The sequence below is a fragment of the Cynocephalus volans genome, chromosome 3 (assembly GCF_027409185.1).
Source record: "Cynocephalus volans isolate mCynVol1 chromosome 3, mCynVol1.pri, whole genome shotgun sequence".
Classification (NCBI taxonomy): domain Eukaryota; kingdom Metazoa; phylum Chordata; class Mammalia; order Dermoptera; family Cynocephalidae; genus Cynocephalus; species Cynocephalus volans.
Genome location: NC_084462.1, coordinates 135,778,471 through 135,802,575, shown reverse-complemented (window position 1 = coordinate 135,802,575; position 24,105 = coordinate 135,778,471). Strand labels below are relative to the sequence as shown.

The 24,105-nt window shown below is 36.7% G+C and overlaps 1 protein-coding gene across 3 annotated transcripts in view; it reads left to right on the top strand.

Annotated features, from left to right (window-relative positions):
• TXNDC16 (thioredoxin domain containing 16) overlaps window positions 1-24,105 on the top strand; it is a 97,308-nt gene that overhangs the window by 13,676 nt on the left and 59,527 nt on the right. For 2 of the 3 annotated variants that reach the window (XM_063090171.1, XM_063090170.1), the window contains exons 5-8: window positions 785-859; window positions 14,618-14,739; window positions 19,722-19,812; window positions 23,429-23,579. In XM_063090171.1, coding sequence (XP_062946241.1) covers window positions 785-859; window positions 14,618-14,739; window positions 19,722-19,812; window positions 23,429-23,579 — 439 coding nt within the window. The remainder of the gene's footprint in view (window positions 1-784; window positions 860-14,617; window positions 14,740-19,721; window positions 19,813-23,428; window positions 23,580-24,105) is intronic. The other variant, XM_063090172.1, reaches the window with a different exon arrangement.

Sequence of the window (24,105 nt, the reverse complement as noted above, 5' to 3'; positions counted from 1 at the left end):
TAGTGGGGATCATATGAAGCTTAGCAGAAAGTCCAAGTAATGGATTTGTTACCGAACCTCTCTGCACTTTAGCTTTTTAATTTATAAAATGAGGGGAATGATACCTACCTCATAGGGTTGTTTTGAATATTAAGAGAGATTCTTATGTAAAGTCCTACTACAAATGCCTGGTAAGTAAGCATTTAGCAAATGTAGTATTCTGAGTAGAAATGTCAGGTCCATATTCAGGTGTGAAATAAATGTATTTTATTTTTGAGGGATCTGCCAATGTCCAGGTTACAGATTCTTCTGCACTTGGGTCTGCTAATCTATCTGAGGATTCTTAAATCCTTTTCTTAAACCCTTGGGATTTGGCTTAGGAAGTGGGGAAAGATCCTGTTTCCTCGGGGATCTACTGTGGAGGACACTTCTTTCTCTCTCTCCTATTCATCTCCTTCCCAGCTCGATTTGGGGAATCTGTGTGTGTATGTTGGAGAGGTTGGTAGGAAGCCTTATTTGGACTTATGTTTTTTTCCAGTCTTTTTCCAGGGACGGCGCCTAAGCTTTCAAAGTCAACATATTTATTAGGTGTATATTCAGTAGATATTTGAGAGTGTATTATGAGCCAGCACTCTGGTATATACACGGGATGCATGGTTAAGACACATTATCAAAGAACTTATAACCTATATTAACATCAAGTTCTAACATCAAAGAACTTATAACCTACTGTATTAAGCAGATATATTAGGTAACTTGGATTCTAGGGAAATATTTCTGTAATGTGTTTTTAAACTTTTTATAGGGGCAACATATTGCTCAGAGAATTCCCTACTGATGCCTTGTTTGATGTGAATGCCATCGTTGCTCATGTTCTCTTGTAAGTATAGGAGTTACCCATTCACTTATTTATTGTTACATATTTATTGATTTCATTTTATACAACCACAATCCATTAAAATATTTTAGGGTTTTAACATTACATTTATAGGCACCAATTTCACACAAGTTGTTGGACTATCTTCTCACATTGAGGATCTAAAATTTATTTAATGGTAAAGGATACATGTAGATACTTTGTATAAAAGTAGATGACTCAACAAGACCACATGGTCACACAATTTCTTTTGATTCTACTGGTGGAGTGAGGATTTCACCAGATGTCTTAGTCTGTTGGGGCTGCTATAACAAAATACCATAGACAGGGTGGCTTATAAATAATAGAAGTTTATTTCTCACAGTCCTGGAGGCTGGGAAGTTCAAAGTTAAGGTGTCTGTAGATTTGGTGTCAGGTGAGAGCCCCTGGTTTATAGATGGTCATCTTTGCTCTGTCTCCTTGTGTGGTGGAAAGGGCGAGCTCTCTGGGGTCTCTTACAAAAGGGCACTAACCTCATTCACAAGAGCTCTGCCCTCATGACCTACTCATCTCCTAAAGGCCCCACTTCCTAATACTGTCACTTTGGGGAGTAGAATTTCAACATATGAATTTCGGGGGGACGTAAACGTTCATACTGTAGCACCAGGTAAGAAGCTCATCTTTGCTATTCTCACTGGGATTTTTAAAGAACGAGGCTTCCTTCATAACCCAGCCTGATTTTTTTCCTGGAATTTATAGCTCTGTGCCTGCACAGTAAGTACAGACAGAGTTCTTATGGTTCTAGCACATACTTGAGTGTTTACTGAGAGAGAGAGAGAATCTAAGTTTAAGTTCCCTGGCATGCAATCTGTAGGCCTGGGATTTAGGTGTGTCTGTGGTCCATTCCTGTAATCTACCTGTGAACGAAGTCTGGGATTCTCTTTGGTGACAGAACTAGAAAATAATGATTTGTTAAGGACAGGAGTTTACATGGGCTTTTCCAGTTTAACATTGTAAGCCTGTTGTCCACAAAGATGCTTGCTGACATTGACGATCTTCTTTTCTGATTGGCTCCCCTCTTCCTTTTCCTAATTCTCACAAAAATTGGGGAAAGTTAAATTACAGGAAATTTAAAACTTATCAGTGAAAAGTTGTGGTTATCATTTTGCAAATGGACACTTCCAAATGTTCCAGTCTTAATAGTATATTAACATAAAGTCTTAGAAATTCCTGACAACCATGAGCCCTGAGGCCTGTAGACTAGGAAGCCAATTATAATGAGTGAAAGATGGCCTTTTTCCAAAGAGCTATTGGGCTGCCTTGGAATCCCTTCCCTGGGACCAAGGAGGGGTGGCCATATTGATGGTAGAGATCATATGAAGCTTAGCAAAAAGTCCAAGTAATAGATATGATATTTGTTCTCAGAAAGCTCACTAGTCATGCTGTTTTTCCAATGGACACCTGATGACTATCATCGCCCCAGAAATGAGGGTGAAGAAACAGAGAAAGAAGATTCTTTGAGGGATAGGAGGGTACTAAGATTGTCTTTCCATAAAGTGTGAATCCAAGTTTGACATTGTCTTTCCATAAAGTGTGAATCCAAGTTTGACACCAAATCCAGTGCTGAAGAACTAAGTTAAAGAACTGTACCAAATAGTATGCCATATCATATCTGTACCTTGCAAATTGCCCTGCGGGAGAAAAATGCCTTTCAATCTATCATCCTATTTTTGTGCGAGAAAACCATCAGTTTGAAATGCCCAGAGCCTGGCGAGCATATTCTTTCTCTCTCTGGTACTTTTTTGTAGTTGCATGCTCTTCATAGAAATGTAATTGAATTGTTGCTTGATATCTTTTTCCCATTTTTCTATTGTGTTTTAAACTTTATTCTTGGTTTCTAGGCACTCTCCTCATATAAAGGAAACACAATGTGCAGATTTTTCCCCTAAGTTTGTTATTTATCTTTTGAATTTCCCTATTCTGTAGTTTTAAAAATTATGTGATCAAATTTATCTTTTCTTTTTGACTTCTGGATTTTAAGTTTTACTATGGTCTCCCTTATGCCATTGTTATAAAGGAGTTCACTGATTTCAGTTGATAATTGATTTGTTTATTAGAGCATTTTTAAACTTACAGAATATTGTAAAATTTACAGAAAATTGAGCAGATAGTAGAGAGAATTCCCATATGTCTCTTTTCTCATCTGTACATGGTCTTCCCTTTTATTAACATTTTGCATTAGTGTGGTATAGTTGTTATAATTGATGAACTAATATTGACACATTATTATTAACTAAAATGCATAGTTTATATTGGAGTTCACTCTTCATGTTGTGCATTCTATAAATTTTGACAAATATCTAATGACACATTTCCACTGCTGTATGATATTCTGTATCATACAGAATAATTTCACTGCTTTAAAAATCTCCTGTGTTTCATCTATTCATCCTTCCCTCCTTTCCTCCCAAATCACTGATCTTTTTACTGTCTCTGTAGTTTTGCCTTTTCCAGAATGTCATACAGTTGGAATGATACAGCCTCTAGACTTTTCAGGTTGGCTTCTTTTACTTAGTAATATGTATTTAAGGTTCTCTATGTCTTCTCATGGTTTGATAACCCATTTCTTTTTATCACTGGATAATATTCCATTGTATAGATGTACCAGAGTTTGTTTATCCATGTGCCATGAAGGACATCTTGGTTGCTTCCAAGTGTTGGCAGTTGTGAATAAAGCTGCTACAAACATTCATGTGTAGGGTTTTTTTGTGGATGTAAGTTTTCAATTCATTTGGGTAAATCCCTAGGGGTGAGATATCTTGATCATGTTATGTATATTTAGCTTTTTAAGAAACTGCCAAACTGTCTTCCAAAGTGGCTATACCATTTTGCGTTTCCACTGGCAACAAATGGGAGTTCCTCTTGCTCTACATCCTCACCAGCATTTGGTGTTGTCAATGTTCCATATTTTGGCTGTTGTAATAAGTGTGTAGTGGTTTCTCATTGTTACTTTAATTTACATTTTCCTGGTGACATAGGATGCGGAACATCTTTTTGTATACTTACTTGCTACCTGTACATCTTCTTTGGTGAGGCGTCAAGGACTTTGGCTCATTTTTTAATTGAGTTGTTTTATTATTGTCAAGTTTTAAGAGTTCTTTGTGTATTTTGGATAACAGTCCTTTATCAGATGTGTATTTTGCAAATATTTTCTTCCAGTCCGTGGCTTGTCTTCTTATTCTCTTAACTTTAGTTGTGTTTTAATGCTTTCTTTGCCTTTACACTTAAACTTATTACTGGGTATTTTATCTCTTTTGTTTCTGTTGTAAATGGGTACTTTTCTTCCATTATCTTCCCTTATCTTCTAACACACAGACACACAGAGACATACACTGATATATTTTTATGTACTATATACATAGATAATATATAATATATTGATATTGTTTGAGATATAATATATACCTATGTTTAATATATACATGTATATGAACAATATTGATTTCTGTGCCTAATTTTGTGCCCTTTGACCTTATGGAATTTTTATTACTTAAAAAACAAACTAGTTTTTCAGCTTGTTTTCACGTGTTACACTTATTAAAGGAAATGACATTAATCTAGTAATAGATCACAGTAAAAATATACTTATTATTAATAAGAGAACTTAATAATAAGAGAAATGACATTTCACTTAGTAATAAGGATATTATTAATAATAATGAGAAATGACTCTTCACTTAAAAATAAAGATATTTTTACTGTGATCTATTACTAGATTAATATTAACTTTGTAATAGGTTGCAGTAATAATATCCTTATTGTAGAATGCATGAGAAATATATAAAACTGTGAAACCCCCCTCAGTAATTCTTCATAATTACATTATCCAGAGCTAAATAATTATTTCTTTATTTTTTGGTTTATATTCCGAAGTCATTTTTTTAAGACACTCATCTGCTATTAGGTATATACATAAGAGCTACATGTATATATCATATATATGATGTGTATAGTCATATATAAATTCTTCTAAGTTTGCATTTTATTAGGCAAGCCAAAATTTACTGGCATTTCCTCTATTTACAAAAAAATTGATTGACACACATATTAAAATATATTAATTGCAACTAACTTGTCAGTTATTTTTTACCCAAATCTACTACTTGGCCTGATAATCAAGGAAAAGAAATATTTGCAGGCAGTGTTTGGACTGTCCTGAAAACACTTGTTCATGAACTGAAAACTTACATTTGAGAATATTTGTGTTGCTTTATTTGGCTTGCTTTTTAAAAATGTAACCCATGCTGTTATTTTATTTCCCAAAGCATTTGAATTTGTTCCTTATGTAGAAGTTTTTGATTGAGTCTAGTTGTGGTAGATTGAATTACATCCCTGAAAAACTCACTGGAGCTTGAATTGTGTCCCCCAAGTTTTATGTGTTAGAGACTTAGCCCCCACTGTAACTGTTAAGAGGGTGGGAGATCCTATTATGGTAATTGAAAGGTGGATCCTTGAAGAGGTGATTGGATTGTAGGACCACGCCATAGTGAATGGATTAAAAATGGCAGTCAGGGGCGTGCTTCTGAGGGCTTTAAAGAAGAGAGTCTGTCTCTCTCTCTCTCTCTGCTTCCACCATCTTGCAATGTGAGACCCCTGGGTCACTGTCACCACCACCAGATGGACTTTGGACTTCCCAGCCTCAGAAACTGTAAGCAATAAATTTCATTTTCTTATAAATTACCCAGTTCCGTGTATTTTGTTATAAGCAACATAAATGGACTAATACACCAGTGATCCACAATTATACTTGAACTTTGCTTCATCGCCAGAGAAGATCAAGGATTTAGATAATTTATTTCAGAGGATAGAAAAATGAAATTAGAGAAAAAATTAAGTTAGTAAAATCAGAGAGTAGCATAACAAGTATAAACTTACAGTAACCTTTATACTGATTATTTAAAAATTTTATATTTTGGACCATTATGACCAATTATGTAGTTTTTTTTTGGTAGGATATTAAAAATATTGCTAAAACATCATTGATTAAAAATACAATGACTTGTTGGTTTATTAAAAGTTTCCCTTGGTTCTGGTCAAGATGGCAGAATAGACGGTCCCCAGCATAACTCTCTCCCAGAAATCGACCAATATACAACTATATAAAAAAGCAACAACAGCCAAGCTGGAGCCACTGGAGCTCAGGGAAAGAGGAGGAGAGACCTACGGAGTGCATGAAGGTGGGAGAAGCCACAATAAGAGAAAGAAAAAAACTGCTCTGACCATTTTGTGCTGCGGCTGCTTTAAGGCTGGAACTGCTGAGCACATGGAGCAGGAGCCAGCAAAAGCCACAGCTGTGCCCTTCAGATGGAGTTGCTCATAGGTGGCAGGGGAGAAGAGGGCCTTGGTGGCCCCCAGGCTAGCGAGACCACTAATAGGGCTCCTGTGGACCCACATAGGAGTGAGGAGCCACAACAACTGAAAAAATGGAGCCACTCACAGGCCGGTGAGTCATCACAAAGGACTGGTGCACAGCCCATCTCACGGGAAGTGTTTGGAGCACAGGCAGTGGGAGAGATGGGCCTACCAGGAGAATAATAAGTCACAGCCAGTACAGCTGAACTGCACCCCAATCAGTGTAGGACCACTCAGAGTAGACTGGCCAAGAATATAGAATTGCATGGGGGGCAGTTTGATGAAAAGACTCAGGCCCAGATCAGAGTTACTACATAACCCAGGTGCACCAAGTCTCTGGAGAGCCAGAAGTATCTATAAAGTCAACCATTATAAGCTGTGCTGTGCAAAAAGCCTTCCCTAGGGAAGCAGCAGCAAAGCAACAATTTAGCTCAACCACACAGCTCAGGTACTAGTCCCAACAGGAAGTTCCCCCACTTTAGAAATAAGCAAAGGACACAAAAAATTAGTTCCACCTCAGACACACTGCCAGCACCTTGGGTCTGCCCAGGGACGTGAGGCATGGAACCAGGGACCAGAGTCCCCTCCCACAACGAGACACACCAGTAGTGCCTTGGGGGCCACCAGGGGACCCAAGGCATGGATCTGGGGACTGGACCCCCCTCCCACAACCAGGCACACCACTCTAGCACCTCAGGGTCTGCCCGGGGACCTGAGGGATGGAGCTTGGGGACTGGTCCCCCCGCCCCTTAACCAGGCATACTGTGCCAGTGCCTCAGGCCCACCCAGGGACCCGAGGTATGGAGCTGGACACCGGACCCCTCTCCCCTCAACCAGGCACACTACGCCAGCACCTTGGGGCCCACCCAGGGACTTGAGGCTTGGAGCCGGGGACTGGACCCCCCTCCCACAACTAGGAACACCGTGCCAGCACCTCGGGTCCCATCCGGGGACCAAAAGGATGGAGCCAGGAACCGGACCCCCACACACAACCAGGCACACTGCCAGCGCCAAGGAGGAAGCCAAAAACATCACCTCTGTGTGGGTCGCCCACCACAACCTACACAATAACCATGGCTGCCACAAAAGTGGCTAGATGCCACAACCACCATGCAGATGGTCCATGAACCACTGGAGTGCATTGACACAAGGAGCGTCACCAGCAGAGATAAAGAAGAGGATGTCTCTCTCCACAAAGCCCATTCCAGAGTGACAGAAGAAGCATCTGCTCTATGATAATATTGAGGGACCTGATTACACCTCTCAGTATTGGACAGAACATCTAGGCAACAAGTCAACAGTGTAACCATTATTATTTCAAAAGGAGAGAAGAAATCTAGGGTAATTAGAGGGGGGAGGGGGGAGGGAGAGAGGGATAGGGTGAGATTGGACAAGAGGCACAAAGAATAAGCATGGTTTGTAACAATATATATGCTTGTAATATTGATTTGTTCAACATATGTCAATGTTGAGCCCCCAAAATATGTATAATCAATTTTGATTCAATAAAACTTAAAAAAAAAAAAAGTTGCTCACATTCAGGCTGTCCAGTGAGCTCAATTGGTCAGATTGTGGTGCTTATAACACCAAGGTCTACGGTTTGATACCTGTACTGGCCAGCTGCCAAAATTAAAAAAAGTTTCGTACATTGATTTTCCAGGACATATTAAGTGAATAAAGCAAGTGGTTAGGGTATAGCATAGTGCCATTTATGTAGGAAAGGGGGTGTTAAAGTCCAAAACTCTAAAGTGTCTGAGTTGTTATCTTATATATATATATATATTTATAGACAGATACAGATATAGATGATCTACACACACAGACACACACATCAGGCTTCTAAATTAGAGATCAGACCTCACAGCAATAACAGCAGCCAGAGTAACATTGGTAATGCCAGTTCTTCACATCCAATTCTCTACAGAGTGACAAGGTGAGAGTCAGATGTTTACACCTGTACATAAAGTGGGATTTGAAGAAGGAGAACAAATTCAAAATTATGAATCTCTGAGCTTATATGGGAGCTGGCACACTTACTCTTTTCCTCTGAAGAAGGAATGCTTATCTTTTTCTCTATAATGTAAGAGCAGAATAGAAAGGTCTGTACCCCTAAGTATAAGTATTTGGCTCTGGGGAAGATAAGACAGGTTTTATCATCCTTTGAATGGGAGCAGATGGCTCCTAGAGAAAAGGTGACAAGCTTAAATATGAAGAGGAGACATTCTCCATTTTTGTTTCATGCCAAATTTCATCTTTAGGAAACTTGAGCTGTGTAGGAGCACTGAGAGGTACAAGGAAGATTGCCTTATAACAGAGGCATATAAATGTATGTAGTATATATGTATATGGCATAAATATGTCAAAGCTTCACAAAAACTGAAAATATTGGTTGACAGGAATGATATGAGGAAGCTGGGGGTGGGGAGGAAGACGTTATAGGTTGACTCTTTACTCTTCAACTTTTTTGGCACCTTTTGTGTTTTGAACCATATAAAAGTATTAACTATTTGTAAAATAAATGAAGTTCAAATTAAAAATGAGAGTTTAGATTTATGGTCCAAAAATTCTTGTCTGTTTTCTAAGTATATAGTCAAAATTGGTAGTATTGAGTGGTGTGGAATATACTATAAAGCATATGTACTTCACAGGGCCTGGTTTTCCAAAGCCTTGCGGTTTCAAATATTGACCTTGTGGAGGACTGGAAATTTCCCTCAGGGTATAAGTCTCTGTTGCAAGATAAAGATTGTGGCACAGCAGGTTGCTGGCTCAAAGACAGACTAGTTACTGGTTGTTGTGTAAAGATACTGAGAAATTGCTATAGGAAGGAATATTTGCTAAGATCAAACTGTTGTTGATAGGACCACTTACTTGTCTACTGGAATGTCATCTGGCTTGTTTCACTGAAAGTGACCAGCCTATACTGTTAAACTATAATCCCACCTTTGTCTCTTCCTGTAACTTCCTAGTCTGGAAAATCAATGCAGGAAGAGAACCCCAATTCAGTGTTAATTTCTCAAGGAAGAAATGCCTCTCTCTTGAGGGTTCCAGGAGATTAACCACTTCAGGGCCTCTCATTGCTCAGTAGAGATGGGCTTTGAGTAATCCTTTGCATCTCCGTCACCCAGGGGAAGTGGGGTGACAAATCCGGGGGGGGCAAAGCAACGCAAAGCAACAGAGTGGTTTGTTAACTACGTGAAGAAAATTTACTTCCCAGCTCCTAGATGAGATTAAGAAGTGTAATATTTAGAAAAGTAAAGTAACAACTAATCTTTATTTGTTGATTGAGAATACCATATATCTAACCTATCTGAGGCAAGTGGGAGGTACATAGACTGAGTACTATAATCGTAACATGTGTCTTGGAAGGTCGTGCAATATATGAAAAAGCCAGGATTTACTGAGTGTTTGAGTTGCCATTCCTTATCTTCCATTGTGTGATCTGAGCAATTTATCTTTTCTGATGCTAGTTTTCCTCATCTTTATGTGTTATAATTGCAGCCTCATGAGATTATTATGAAGATCAAATAAGGTAACACATGTGAAAATATGTTGTGCATTTTACTCAGTGCTCTACAAATGTTAGTTGTTTTTTCCCTACATACATACATGCAGGAAGTTTCATTTTGCAGTTAAGAAATAAAAAGTAAGTTCGTGCAAGTTCATGCTGTGGCAGTTGGTGGGGATATTTTCCAAAAGTGGCGGTTGCAAAGAAAGGCTATTCTTCTTTACGTACTCATTGTGGACTCCTAAAAATCATCAAATGATGCAGAAAGAAAGATTATCCAAAAAGAAACAGTGAAATCTCATTAACTTCTCATTAAGATGTGGTTCTTGATGTTCTTGTGACAATATTTTGTCAGAAAATAGGTTTGTTTCCTTTTAAAATGCTGCTCAAAATAATGTGAACTTCGAATATTATAGGAATTATTTTCAACTATCATAGTTTCTCCTAAGATTTTATTCTTTAACACGTTATTGCTGAGCTTGGGTATTGAGTGTTTAGGTGATGATACTGTAGAACCTCTGGGGAAATCTACTTTTAGAGGTGTCTTCCTCTAAAACTCCTGAACTGTGGCCACGCTGGTCCTTTCTTCATGGATGTTGAACTATTGCTCATTATTTTATCTGTATCAGATTTGTTCCTACACAGTATTGTCAGGCGGGTTCCTGTTTGATTGTGACATACTTTTTACTGGGAAATTACAATAAAAAATTAACTTGTCTTGGATTTGAATTTCTCATAGCTCTGTTTATAGGTATTAATGGTTATATCTCCAAACTGTGAACTTTTATACTATACTTCTACCAGTGCACATAGCATGGTGCATGACATACATTAAGTACTCAATAAATATTGGATTGGTGAATGATGAATTTGGAAGCTTCACTTTTTGGTTAAAAATGGGAGGAACAGAAATCCTCTTATGTTAGGAGCCCATAAGATTGTTTCCAGTGATAAGAATTTTACAAAATGTAAGCTAGTGGGAGAATATGCAGTATATGACAAAGAGTAAGACTGATGTTTGTGAACTTTATTATTACTTGCACTCTCAATTCACATTTCAGAGGTAGCTTCTCTTTTTTTTAACTGTATTAATTTAGAAAATGCTTAAAAATACTTTGGGATGTTTCTTTTAATATATGAATCTGCACAGTCACAATATTTAGATTAAAGCAATATCTCTCTCTATCTGTCTGTCTCTCTCTCCCCTTCTCTGTCCTGGGGGTTTTGATATGGTAATTTAGAAGGTAACATTTTTCTTTTTATTGGGTTTTTTAGAATTTGAATAATGACAGAAATATGATATAAAAATGGTCTCTTTCTGAAGAAAGACCGAGAGGTATACTACTCTAAAGGTAGAGTCATGTGGACTCTTTATTTCCTTTTCTTCCTGACACCCACTCAATTCTTGGGCATATATCGTATCTACCTAATGGTTAAAATAGGAGACTCTTAGGAAAAGCATGCTAAAGTAAAGAACAGCCTTTCTGGAGCAGGAAGAACTCCCTAGTCAGAGCAGCCCTAGGCTGTTTTACCCCATCATTAGAGCAAGAAAATCCCAAGAGAAACTTTTCCTTTAACCCATTTCTGTCAGTATCTCTTCTCTTTGGGACTGAAGCGAAGGAGCACATGCTTGTGAAATGGATCCTTGAGATTCCTAGATATACTCATATTCTGGAAATTAGCATATTAAAGAATATGTTAAATTTAGGAAGCCATTGGGAAAAATCACAGAGATCATTAGATTGTGAATATCATTAGTTTGGGTTATTATTATCTCATGGATAATGACTACTTAACGAGCTTTGGGACATTAGGCAAAGTAACCCCTCTAAGCCCCATGACCTTATCTTTAAAATGGGGTTAATGATAGTACCAATCGCAGATGGTTGCCATGAAAATTAAACAAGACAGAATGCATTGTTGAGGGTTATTAGTATAAGCCCTAGAATCTGGGTCTGATCAGCTTGAGAAGAAGAGAATTTGGAGTGGATATAGGAATCCTCAGCCTCACTAGAAGGGCTGGAGAACTGGACTCAAAGGCTGTACAGCTCTGAATTACAGTCAAAATCATGACACAGAACTAGTGTGGAGAGGACTGACTGCTGCATTATTGCTGAGTATTGGATGCCACAGCTTGCATTGCCTGTACAGGGGATGTTGTTAGCACTGCTGTCACTGCTTCCTTTGAAGCTATTACTGCCATTGCTTCTCGAAATAATTCTCTACTGTCCTTGGTTCTTTGCATCACTTGCTCCTGGTTCAGAATCGTAGGCAAGTGCGAATCATATAGCTATGCCTTGCAGCAGGGATCCTGGAAAAACAAGTTTATAACATTATCAGCTTTTATGAAGACTTAGATGACTGGGAATTCCCAGAACAAAAGAGAGTTTAGAGCTGGGCATCCCCAAAACTGATAAATTGGCATACTTATCAAGTGCTTATTACCATGCCTGATGTGTGGTAGGTGACCAAGAAGTTTTGGCTTTTTAATTTATATTTGCCATTCTTTACTGCAAAAAAAGGTTGAGATTTGATTTTTGAAGCAAATAGATTGGAGATAGACTGGAGATACTAGAGCATGAAAGTTATTTCCAAACCTAGAATGTTTGTAGTAGTAGTCCAGTTAAGTTCACTAGATTGTACCTTCCAACTGTTCTGAAGCAACTCAAGGATAATCCTGGACTTGTCAGCCAAAATGTATCAGCAGCCAATAGCCCAGATTGCCATGGAGACTCCCTTGCCTTTTTTAAATTGCCACCCTTTCTACTTGGCCTCCTATATATAAGAGTAAATTTAAATGTAATTTTAAAAGTCCTGACCTTGATGTCAGAAGACCTGGATTTGAATCTCAACTCTACCAGTGACTAGCAGTATGATCTGGAGTAGATTATTTAGTCCCTTAGACTGTTTCCTGTGTGTGTGTGTGTGTGTGTGTGTGTTTAGAGTAAACACTATTACAAAAATATTGTTAAGGATTTAAATGAAAACATGAAAATATCTAGCACATAGTGAATACTACTCAGTCAATATTTCTTTTAAAAACAAAACAAGGGCCCTGGGAATTATAAATCAAGTTTTACATTTCCTTTAAAAAGTAAAAGTGATCTGTAATAAATAGGTAAATATTTAAGCCAGTGTAGTTTGGGGCAATGTTTTCAGAGTGTTCATGAAGTCAAAATATTTTTGTAATAATACCAAGACATTATTTGTCCTTTTTACTTTCATTCTCTTGTGAATGGGTTTTTCAGGGGCTACTTGACATGTGATGTCACAGCAGATTAAATGCAGAAGCAGACATGAGAATCCAGTTGCTTCCTATTTAGGCTGATATTAAAGAGATTTGCAAAAATGTAAGACAATGCTACTCTTTGACTAAATTCATCTTTTATTTTGGAAAATTTAATTTTTTTAAAATAAAAAGTGTCATTTATGTTAACACGCAGTTGTGTTTATTATTTTTAAAAGAATTAGTCAATAAATTTTAAATTCCTGTTTTAATTTCTATTTTGGCAACTATTGATAGATATAATTTACATAAATGAAAGCTTTTTGAGGACCTCAGTAATTTTCAAGGGTGTAAAGGGACCCTAAAACCAAAAAGTTTGAGAACTGCTATATTAGGGGAAAGGGCTATGTTTTCTGTAAGAGGAAACTACGTTTGACTAATTTATTGGAGGTATTTGAGTGAACCTTTGCTTGATTAAGTATGTAGACCTGGTACAACTTTTAAAACTCCTTAACATTTAGCCTAACAAAAATATACACACACATATGCGTGTGGGGATCAAGTGGAATGCTTTTTTAGGGACAGAGAATTTATATAGAAGTAGACAACTAAAAAAAGGGGATAATTTTGGATGAAGAAATATCAGTTGGTCTGATTTATACATTAGAAAAATGATCTGGAAGAATTATAGACAAGTGGAAAGATCAATGGATTAGGTGTGAGAACACCTGGCTCCTCAATTCAATAAATTTGTTTCTGGGTAAGCTCTTCAGTGTTTTGAACTAACATTTCTTCAAATGAAGAATGGGAATAAATAATCCTTGCCCTGCTTTTTTCATTTTGTTCATTCAACAAATATTTGTTGATTACCTATAGTGTACTAGGCTCTATTCTAAGTTACTACAGATTCAGTGATAAAATATACAAGGTTCTTGCCTCAAGGAGATAACAGTTTAGTGAGAGAGGCAGGGATAAACAAGAATATAAATATATGTATATATAAATAATTATAAATTGTAATAAGTACTATAAAGGAATCAAATAGTAATGAGAGGAAAATGAAATGACAGGAAAATGTACAGGCTTACTTACACAGGACCAACAGGGAAGGCTTCTCTGAGGCAATGATGTTTAAGCTGAGACCAGATGTATGAAATGGAGCAGGGGGAATATCTTTCAGCAAAGAGAACTGTGCGTGCAAAGGCCCTGAGATGTGTCTAGAGTGTGATGGAGACATGAGGAATGGTAGAACAAGATAAGGTTGGAGAGGAAGACAAAGTCTAGGTCATGAAAAGAAACCTGTAGTTTAGATGTGTGAAGGGTTCAAATGTGTTCAAAGCTGAGAGATCTATAAGGGATTATTTGGCTAGATTATGATGTTAGGGGATACAGCTTAAATTTGAGAATGAGAACCAATTCTCACAACTTATCCCTGGTTGGTGTTCTCAGGGACCATCTAAAATTAAAATCTGGAGAGTGATTTTAATTCAGTATTATTAAAATGCTTAGCTTCTTACTACTGATAATTTGTTCAAAAGAGTTAAATTTCTTTTTTGATTAGGTTCTTTAACAAAAATATCTATTATGGAAATAAGTACATATCAGATTTTTCTACTAATTATATCTGCATTTATTTCAGTGCTCTTCTTTTTAATGAAGTGAAATATATTGCAACCCTGGAAGACCTTCAGAACATAGAAAATGCTCTGAAAGGAAAAGTAAATATTGTATTCTCATACGTAAGAGCCATTGGAACTCCAGGTATTTATAAACTTTTACTTTAATCTCTGCTATGCCTTCTGTACTTGTGCATGTATGTTGAAGTATTTAAACAGCAGATTTTCTGACCACAATCTTATTTTTTTTAAGTTTCTTTATTTATTAATATTATTAGTTTTTTACATTCTGAGATGATGTGGAGCAGTTGGGAGGGGGGAGTACAGGGGAAAGGGGGAAAGAAATAGGGTGGGAGAAGGAGGAAGGAGGAAGGGTGTGGTTGAGGCCTGTGGCACCCTGCTCATTCCTGGAGTTGAGACTAGGGGGCTTCCAGCGGTGGCTTGGTCATTGCTGGGCTGGGTGCAGATGTCAGGGGGTTCTGACCACAGTCTTAATATTTAAAATAAATTTAAAGCATTTTTACTATTATGTTATCTTTCTTTAAATGGGCAGTATATTAGGAATTTGGAGGAAAAAAATAAAATAAATGGGCAATATAATGTAATGGTTGAACAAGAACCCTGGAGCCAGACTGCCTAGGTTGGACTCCATGCCCCACTAGTTACTTATATAGTGTGACCTTGGACAAATTACTTAACTGCAGTTTCCTAGTCTCGAAGATGGGGAAAATAATTGTGCCTACCTTTTAGTGTTTTTGTGAGAATCAAATGCATTTGAATAATTAAAATCATTCCTGGAACATAGTAGGTGCTCTGTAAGTGTTAGCTATTACTATTTTGATTTTCTTATAGTCCTCATGATACCTGATACAGTAGTTTCTAGTATTTGATAAACATTGTTCACTGACTAGCTTTCTTTTTTATTTTGGTATTTGTTATTTATGACATTTTTTTCTTGATTTTTAAAACATCAAGCATTACCTTGAGAATTAATATCTAGTTTTGTGGTAAAGAAGTTTATAAACATTTTGTGAACAGATTATAGTTATGCTTTCAGGACTTTTATTTGTTAATTGTTATAACTTAACCATGTTCATATAAAATATTGTTAAAGACATTTAAAAAACTGTACATGCTTTATGAAATAAAAGCATGTATTGGAAATCTTAGTTTTTTATAAACATAAAGCTTGCTGGCTACCTGGCATGCTATTGAACATTATACAGTTGTAAAATAATACTCTACAGTCCATCTGTTTTCATTTACTTTTCAGGGTACTCAGGTGGTTGTGTTTTCTCCAGAGTCTGTAGTTGTAATCAGTGAAAGGGATAAGCTTTAGGGGGTTTACACTGCCATAACAGAACCAGAACTTCACGATTTGTTTATATTTTAACAGCATCAATCTGACTTTGGTGTTTGGAATAGATTGGAAGGAGCAGGAATAGAATAAGGGAGAAAATTAGGAAGTTATTGCAGTACTGTAGACAAGAGATGATGGTGGAGGTGGCAATAAATTTGAATTTTAGTAGTATATTGAAGGCAGAGATGACTGAATTTTCTGACATATGGGATGTGGAGTGAAAGATGGAGACTAGGGTGTCTCTGGGGTTTTGGCCTGAGCTACTTGAGAGATGAAATTGCTAATAACTGAGGTAGAGAAGACTGGGAATAGATAGTTTGAAGAGGAAGCTCTGTAATTCACTTTCTGACATCTTTGTGAAATACCCATTAGGCTTCCAAGTAGAGATATCAACAAGATAGTTGTATACTACTGGACTGCATTTTATGTTGGAGATATAGTCTAGGGATATAAATTTGAGAAATAAAGCTCTGAGACCAAGAGAGATCACTAAGTGAGTGAGTCTAAATGGAGAAGAGATGACTGAACCCATTATATACTTCAACATTTACAGATCAGTGAGGTGAGGAGGAGCCAGTAAAGGAGACTGAAGGAATGGTCTATGTGGTAGGAGTGCCTTGTAAGCCAAGTGAAGATAAGGTTTTAAGGAAGAGAGTATGAACAATTGCATTAAGTTATGCCAAAAGATTAATTAAGATAAGAACTATCAATTGGCTATCATGCTTAGCAATATGGAAGTTATTGGTGACCTTGACAAGTGTAGTTTCTGTGCAGCAGTAGGGGTAAATACTTGATAGGAGGAGTATGAGAGTATAAATAGGTAGAGAGCAATTGGAGACTGCGAATGTAGAGACTTGTTTGAGATGTTTTGCTACTAAGGGAAAGAAAAATGGAGTAGTGGCTGGAAGAGTATGTGTGGTCAAGAGAGGAACTTTTTTTTTTTTTTTTTTTTTTTTTGTGGCCAGCCAGTACAAGAATCGAAACCTGGACCTTGGTGTTAGCAGCACCATGCTCTAACAACTGAGCTAACTAGACAGCCCTTAGAGAAGAATATTTTAAGAAGCATGTGAGGGTACTTCAAAAAGTTCATGGGAAAAGGGAATTAAAAAATAATACGTATCCTTCCATGAACTTTTTGAAGTATCCTTATATTTGTGTGTTGATGACAAAGATCCAGTAGAAAGGGGAAAATTCATCATACAGGAAAAAAGGGGGAGATTTGCTGGAGTAAGGTCTTTGTAGGCAAGAGGCAATGGAATCTAGTGAGCAAGGTGAGGGGTGGTTCTTTGGTGGGAGCATAGAAAGTTCATCTATGGTAATAGGAAGGATGAGAGAGAATAGGGCTTCAATTTAAGTAAGTGGGTAATAGATATGGTTCTGGGGGTTTGTGTGGAAATTTTTCTGGTTTGTTTTTTAATTAGTTCTATTTTCTCAGTGAAATAGAAAGAGTCATCAGCTAGTTTGAGAAGAGAAAAGAAGAGATGAAATAGTTGTTTAGGAGGCCTGGAAATAATGAATGGCTGCTAGGCAGCAATAATCATTAATATCAGTAATTTAAAGTGAGACCCTTAGCATGATGTGCTAATAAGTTTTTGTTTTCTTTTTTCCCCTCCAGCCACATTTACTTTTGTGGTTGTAAGTACAGAATAGGCAGAATAATGGACTTAACTGGATTGATTTTTAGCCTAATGGGCAAGGGAATGATTATAAAGATTGACTATGGAATTTAAGCATAGGGAAGAGACGATCAGAAGGGGGTGAAGGACAGTGAAAAGTGGTAGGATCTATGGATTGTGGTATAGAGATAGAGTAACCTGGAGATATGTGTTTGTGTATGGGGGCATGCTAGACAAGGAGATTATGGAGGGGTTTGCAGTAATTGGTAATTACAAAGCCTGGAGCAAGACCACAACAGTGAGTGGTTAAGGCAGGGATGAAGAGAGATCACTGGAGAAAGGGCAAGGACTGAAAGACTAGAATTTTGAAAGGATCATCTATGTGGATAATACAGTCATCAAGGATTATGACAAGAGTAGAATTGTAGTGAATGACAATGTGACAGAAGTTAAATTGCTCATGGAATGAATGGGAGTGGTCCTGGCTGGGGTGGTAGATGACTCCAACAAGGTGGGGTGGTAAGTGGAATAATCTGGTGATATGTGATTCAAGTGCGAGGCGATTAAGTGGGGGAGGGGAAAATAAATGCCTGGAAGTGGCAACAAAGACAAAAAGGAAAATAAAAATATGAAAGGGAGGGAATCATCAAAGAAATACTTTAAGAAAATTTCCCAGAACTGGATTTGAGATTCCAGATTGAAAGGGCCATTGAGTCCCAGCATAGTGGGTGACTGCAGAGCCACATCAAGGCATCTCATTTTGAAATTTCAAAATATCAGTTAAAAAATAGACAATTCTAAAATCTTCCGGGGGGGGGGAAGATTGAGAATTAAAGTATCGAGAATCAGAATGGCATTGGACTTCTCAAATGGAGTACTGGAAATGGAAGAAAATGAGCAACGTTTTCAAAATTCTCAGGAGAAATGACCTGAAGCTAGAATTCTATACCCAGCCAACCATAGTTAATATGAAAGTAGAATTAAGACACTGTCAGAAGTGCAGGTTGCAAAAAGTGTGTTTTCCATATATCCTCTCACAGGAAGGGGCTAAAGAATGGGAGCAAGGGAGCAATAAAGAAGACGTGTGTAAGAGGGAAAAGGACCCAACATGAGAGAATGAGAGAACCTCCGGGATGGCAGTTGTGCAGCAGCCAAATAACAGTAGTCCATACTGGAGCAAATCAGAAGGCTCTGTAGAAATGTCTCCAAGGAGATGCAAGTGATTGTATACCTGATGTACTGGAAGTATTGAAAGAGCTAGACAATTGTGGAAGAGTTTGGGAAAAAGGAAGAAATCCAAACCAAAATTTAAAAAGATAGTTATAACTGCAGTGAAAACAGTTGTTCAAGAAAGGAAAAGTGGTCCTTCTGTACTGTACCGCTCATCTATAAAGAGTATTTTCCAAGTCCTAGCAATGTAAAATACTGAATATTGATCTAACAAAAATCAGAACTATATAGGGGATGGGAAGTATGTACATTTGTGGAGCTGGATTTTAGAAAAGAAAGCTAACTTATCTTCCATAGTGGGAAGTCAATAGATAATACTAAAGTTTTTTCATATATATGTGTGTATGTGTTTGTATCAGGGAATGAGAGTATAAGAATGTCATTTAGAGACCTGGACATAAGTACCAAAAAATCATAAAAGAGTTGAAAGTGGCTGTCCCTTGGGAATTGGACATGGGATAGAGGGTAGAAGAACAGCTGTTTTTCTATATGCCTTATACGGTTATTTGTCTTTTTGATAAGTATAAGAATAAATTTGATTTAAAAAAACTAACCCAGAAACAATATATATAGACATAAACATATATAAAATATAGCATATGAAAGTATGGTAGATTTATATTCTCTTCACTACTACTAGGAAGAAACTGAGAATTTTGTCATGTGTTGTATTCTCAAGTATAACTTATTTTCTATTCCCTCTTAATACTTCTTTTACTTCAAAGAGATTATAACTTCTTTAACTGCCTGCATTTTCCCAACTGGGATCCCTGCAAAGGATTTTTATAATAGAACTTGCAATAATTTTTATTTATTTTTATAATAGAACTTGAAAGGGTGTAGGATAATATTCAAAATACAAGTTTATGTAGAGTCACACAAACTAACTCCTCTCTCCCAACCCCTTGATCTCTTCCTTAGAACACAGAGCAGTCATGGAAGCTGCTTTTGTGTATGGAACCACATACCAATTTGTCTTAACCACAGAAATTGCCCTTTTGGAAAGTATTGGGTATGTATAGGAGGCATATTTCAACAGTTTAATTTTTTGTTGTTCACTTATTTCACATTTCTTTGTCAATGTTTCCATCATACTCTCACAGCATGGGCTAATCTGAAGGAATCATGAAAACAGATGTGAATATGTAAATGAAACCTGAAATGCCCTTCATTACTATCACCTGCTGTACTACAGTCTGAAAATATACAGAAGTGATGTTAGACTTAAGGTGAATGATGACAATGTGGATAAGCTACAAGATATCCCATGAGTGGTCAAGTGAGGTATTTTAGGAATAGATCTCCCAAAGTGATCAGATTGAGGTAAAAATAACAGCTTTCATAATGAAGCTCCAGAAATTCTTTGTGAGAGTTCCGTAAGTTACTTTGTCATAACAATCTTAAATGTATTTAAGTATAGTTTTTGAACAGAATGTTTTAAATATTTATTTTTCTTGTCTAGCTTCCAGCTTACAATTCTAGGTAGAAGCCTACTTTTCACTGTTTTGGGCTGAGCAACCTAGAGCTAAAGTTGTATTCCTTTAGTACTTAAGGACACAAGAAATAACAAGTGCATTTTAAAGACTATAACTTTGACTTCAAAATGCTTTTCAGGAAAATTAATCCAAAGCAAGGCAAAATGGTAATTGTATGACCTTTTTATACCATGCAAGAGTTTTTAATGAGCCCTGTTGACCTCTCAGAAAATAGTAATTATTTTATATACCACACACAATTGTTTTAAACCCAGACATTTTACAACTCTGTAAATTTAGAGGCTAGTGCATAGAAATCTGATAAGGTGAAATGATTTTGAGGGGAGACGGGGGTAGGCACAGAAGAAAGTTCCTACCAAAGAGAAGTTATGTATTCATTGCTCTGTATGACATTAACCTGCATTGCTTTTTAAATTAGTCTCTCCTTATTGAACTGTCATTTGGCTGGTTCCCTCATCAATGAGTTAAATAAAACTTTGATGCATGCTTACTGTCTGTATGAGAATTATGTTTCTAACAATTTTAGAATTGTGCTGGCAGTACCATAAAGCTTCACCATACGTTGACAATGAGTTGCAAGATATGATAAGCAGTAGTTTATCAAGTTACTTTGCTACTCACAATGTAGACTACCAGTTTCCCATCCTGGAATGTTACTCTCCCTCTCATAGTGATTCCATGATAGCCACACAGTTTCTCTGAGAATGTTTGTACTTTCTCTTGTCTTACCAGCTTCTGTATTTTTCAGATAATGAATAATTACAAATAATGATAGCCTTAAAATACAAAGGGATGGTTATTTATTGGCAAGGTGTTAGTCCTATTATTTACCTTACAAATCTTGTTTAGCAAGATATAATATTTAAATATATTCTGATCTAAGACTAAAGCATGGTATTGTTCTGGAAGGTTTTTTGCTTTCCCTCAGTTTAAAAATGTATGGTTATCCTGTTTTCATTTACTTTTGAGTATATGATGTATTGGGGATGTTTGAATTATCATTTATTCATGAATAACAAGACGGTGAGGAGTCACACCTGGACCTGATGTGACAGAGGAGGACTGTAGATTCTGAATACAGTAGTCCTACGACATCTTCTCTGGATGGAGTACTGTAGTTGGCTGTGACTTTGGGTTGTCTCTAATGGGAGTGAGGTGAATGCATTCTTTCTTTCATTTGTTCATTCAACAAATATTTATTTAATGCCTATCTGTATTAGGCACTATTCCAGTTTCTGGAACTATAATATTGGATAAGACTTGTATATTAATTGCTGTATCATGTTGGGCCTGAGTATGTTTGAAATTATATGTCAGTTAAGAAAGTTATCAGTTAATTATATGTATGATAGGTAGTAGAAGAGGTAGCGTGCCATACCAGTGCTTTCCGCTACCTCTCCATATTCCCTTCTTAAAGAATCTGTGTATAGGCCAAGAATGGTATTACCCCTGCCTCGTGTACATCCCTGTTAATTAAATCAGAGGTGGGCACCTGACCTAGGCCCACCCAATCCATTGGCTTATCTGAGCAGATGAGATCTTCTCTCCCAGGAACTTGGAATTGGACATGGTATCTGTCTTGTTCACAGGAAAGACCACCTAAAAGTAGAATGGGGAGGTGTCTTCACAGAATGAGTTGGGAGCTGAAAACTGTTAATGGCAAAATGAAGGTCCCTGAATTCTTGCTGCTCAGTTCCCTACATTTCTTCTCTGCCATTTCTCTGATCCAATTATTTGAATTTTTCTTGTATTCTGTGAGATACCCTTCTAAACTTCCAATAAGTTACCCCTTTTTTTGGTTTCTGTAATCTTCAAGCAAATGATTCTTGATTAAATAACTTATCAACATTATTTTGGTATTTTAGAGTCATGATATGAAGTGCAGTCTTAACTAGGACCTCTTGCACTCAACACTTTGATTTCAGCAGTATGTGACCATTCAGGGCTTCCCTCAACAAGTTTTGTACTTTCATTGTGCCTTAGCTACATTGTTGCTCTTGTTTGAAATGCCCAATTGTCCTATCTTCTTGGAGAAGTCATTCTCTCCCTTTCTGTGTTTTAAGCTCGGTGATGATCTTTTTCTTCTCTCTTCTTAACTTGAGGCAGAATGAAATATTTGTTCTTCTTAGCAACATGATAGCACTTACAAGCCACGTTTTGTTTTATTAAACATCTCCTTTAGTTTAAGCCCTTCAAGGATTTGAATTATCTTATTCATTTTTATCTCTTGTGTTTAGCACAGGGCCTAACACATTGTAGGCATTAGGTAAATTTTTGAGTTATCATTTCCTTAATCATTGAATGTATTAGAAATTACTTTGTAATTAAATTTGAAATCGGTGAACCTTGGACCCTCAGTTTAAGCATGTCTCAAGAACTAAAATAACATTTAAAAAATAGAATTGGTAGTATTTTGTCAAATTCTACTAATGCCATATGGAGATTTTTAAAAAACTATTCTAATTTTGGCAAACCTTACCACCAGTATAAGTTTAGCTCTGAATTCCATATTGAGGGGAATGCCAAACCATGAATTATAAGCCATATTTGCTGAGTTTTGTAATATTTCTGATACAAACTCACGAATTCCCACAAATTGTCACAAGGTCAGTTTCTTAAGTCATGTTTTGGCTGAAGTTTATTCGAAACAGCTTTGGATTTAAATTAAACCTAGAAAATTTGTGTTACAAAGCTTTATTTAGCATAGATCTAGAAAAGCAACTGTATTTGAAGATAATCTCATTGACCACAAAGTGACAGCCATTTATTGAAAAAAATTATGTAGACATGCATATAACCTAATTTAGAAGCTACTAAATGAAGGAATTCAGGAAAAAAATGCTTATACAACTCATGTAGTTTGTTTAAATATTAAAGTTAATTTTCTTTAATATCCTATAGCATCTTTTTTTTCTTTGTTTTCTAGATCCAGTCATAGACTCACTAGACTATATCCTCTTTTTTGCCCAAGTTCATTTTGTTTTAATGTTATATTCTTTTAGGCTTTTACTAAAACAATAATTCAAAAGCATGAGACTTAAGGCAAAGAGATTTGTTATGTCTTTTTGGATGGTAGGAGGATCATACTTTGAACTTCTTTGAGTGGATCTGTCCTTAATTTTTAATTTGCAGCTCAGAGGATATAGAATATGTACATCTCTACTTTTTTCATTGTGAACAAGTCCTGGACTTGACTCAGCAATGTAGAAGAACACTAATGCAACGACCATTGACCACACTGAACATTCATCTGTTTATTAAGACAATGAAAGCACCTCTGTTGGTAGGTGTCTTATTTTACTATGGTATGTAATTCATACATAAAATTTATTAAGTTTTGATTCACAGATATGTGTTTTACTTAGAAGAGTTATCTCTTTTCCTTTTTCCTTGGGAATATTTCTTTCATTTTGAGGGATTTAAGAGTGGTTCATTATTAAAGGTAGAATGGAAGATAGACTATTCATAAAATTACATTTTAATGCTTTGATTTATTATTGCATTGAAACCCAAATATAGCATTGTGTAAGTGGAAATATTCTGTGGCAGTTGTAATGGACTCTGGGTATTGGTGGCCATTCACAGATCACAAAGGCCACATCACAGTTAAGAAAAGACCTCTTTTGTGAATGTTTTGATCACTGTTCTAAAAGCTGGTAAATATTGGAGCCATAAGATTTCTAGTACCCCTTTTCTTTAGCATTAGTCTCAAAGAATTTTACAGAGACTCTCTAGGTGGTGGTGCTCAGCAGAGTTTTCTCTCTGAAAGGTTGAGGAGTTGTCCTGAGCATGTGTAAACTGTATTCGTC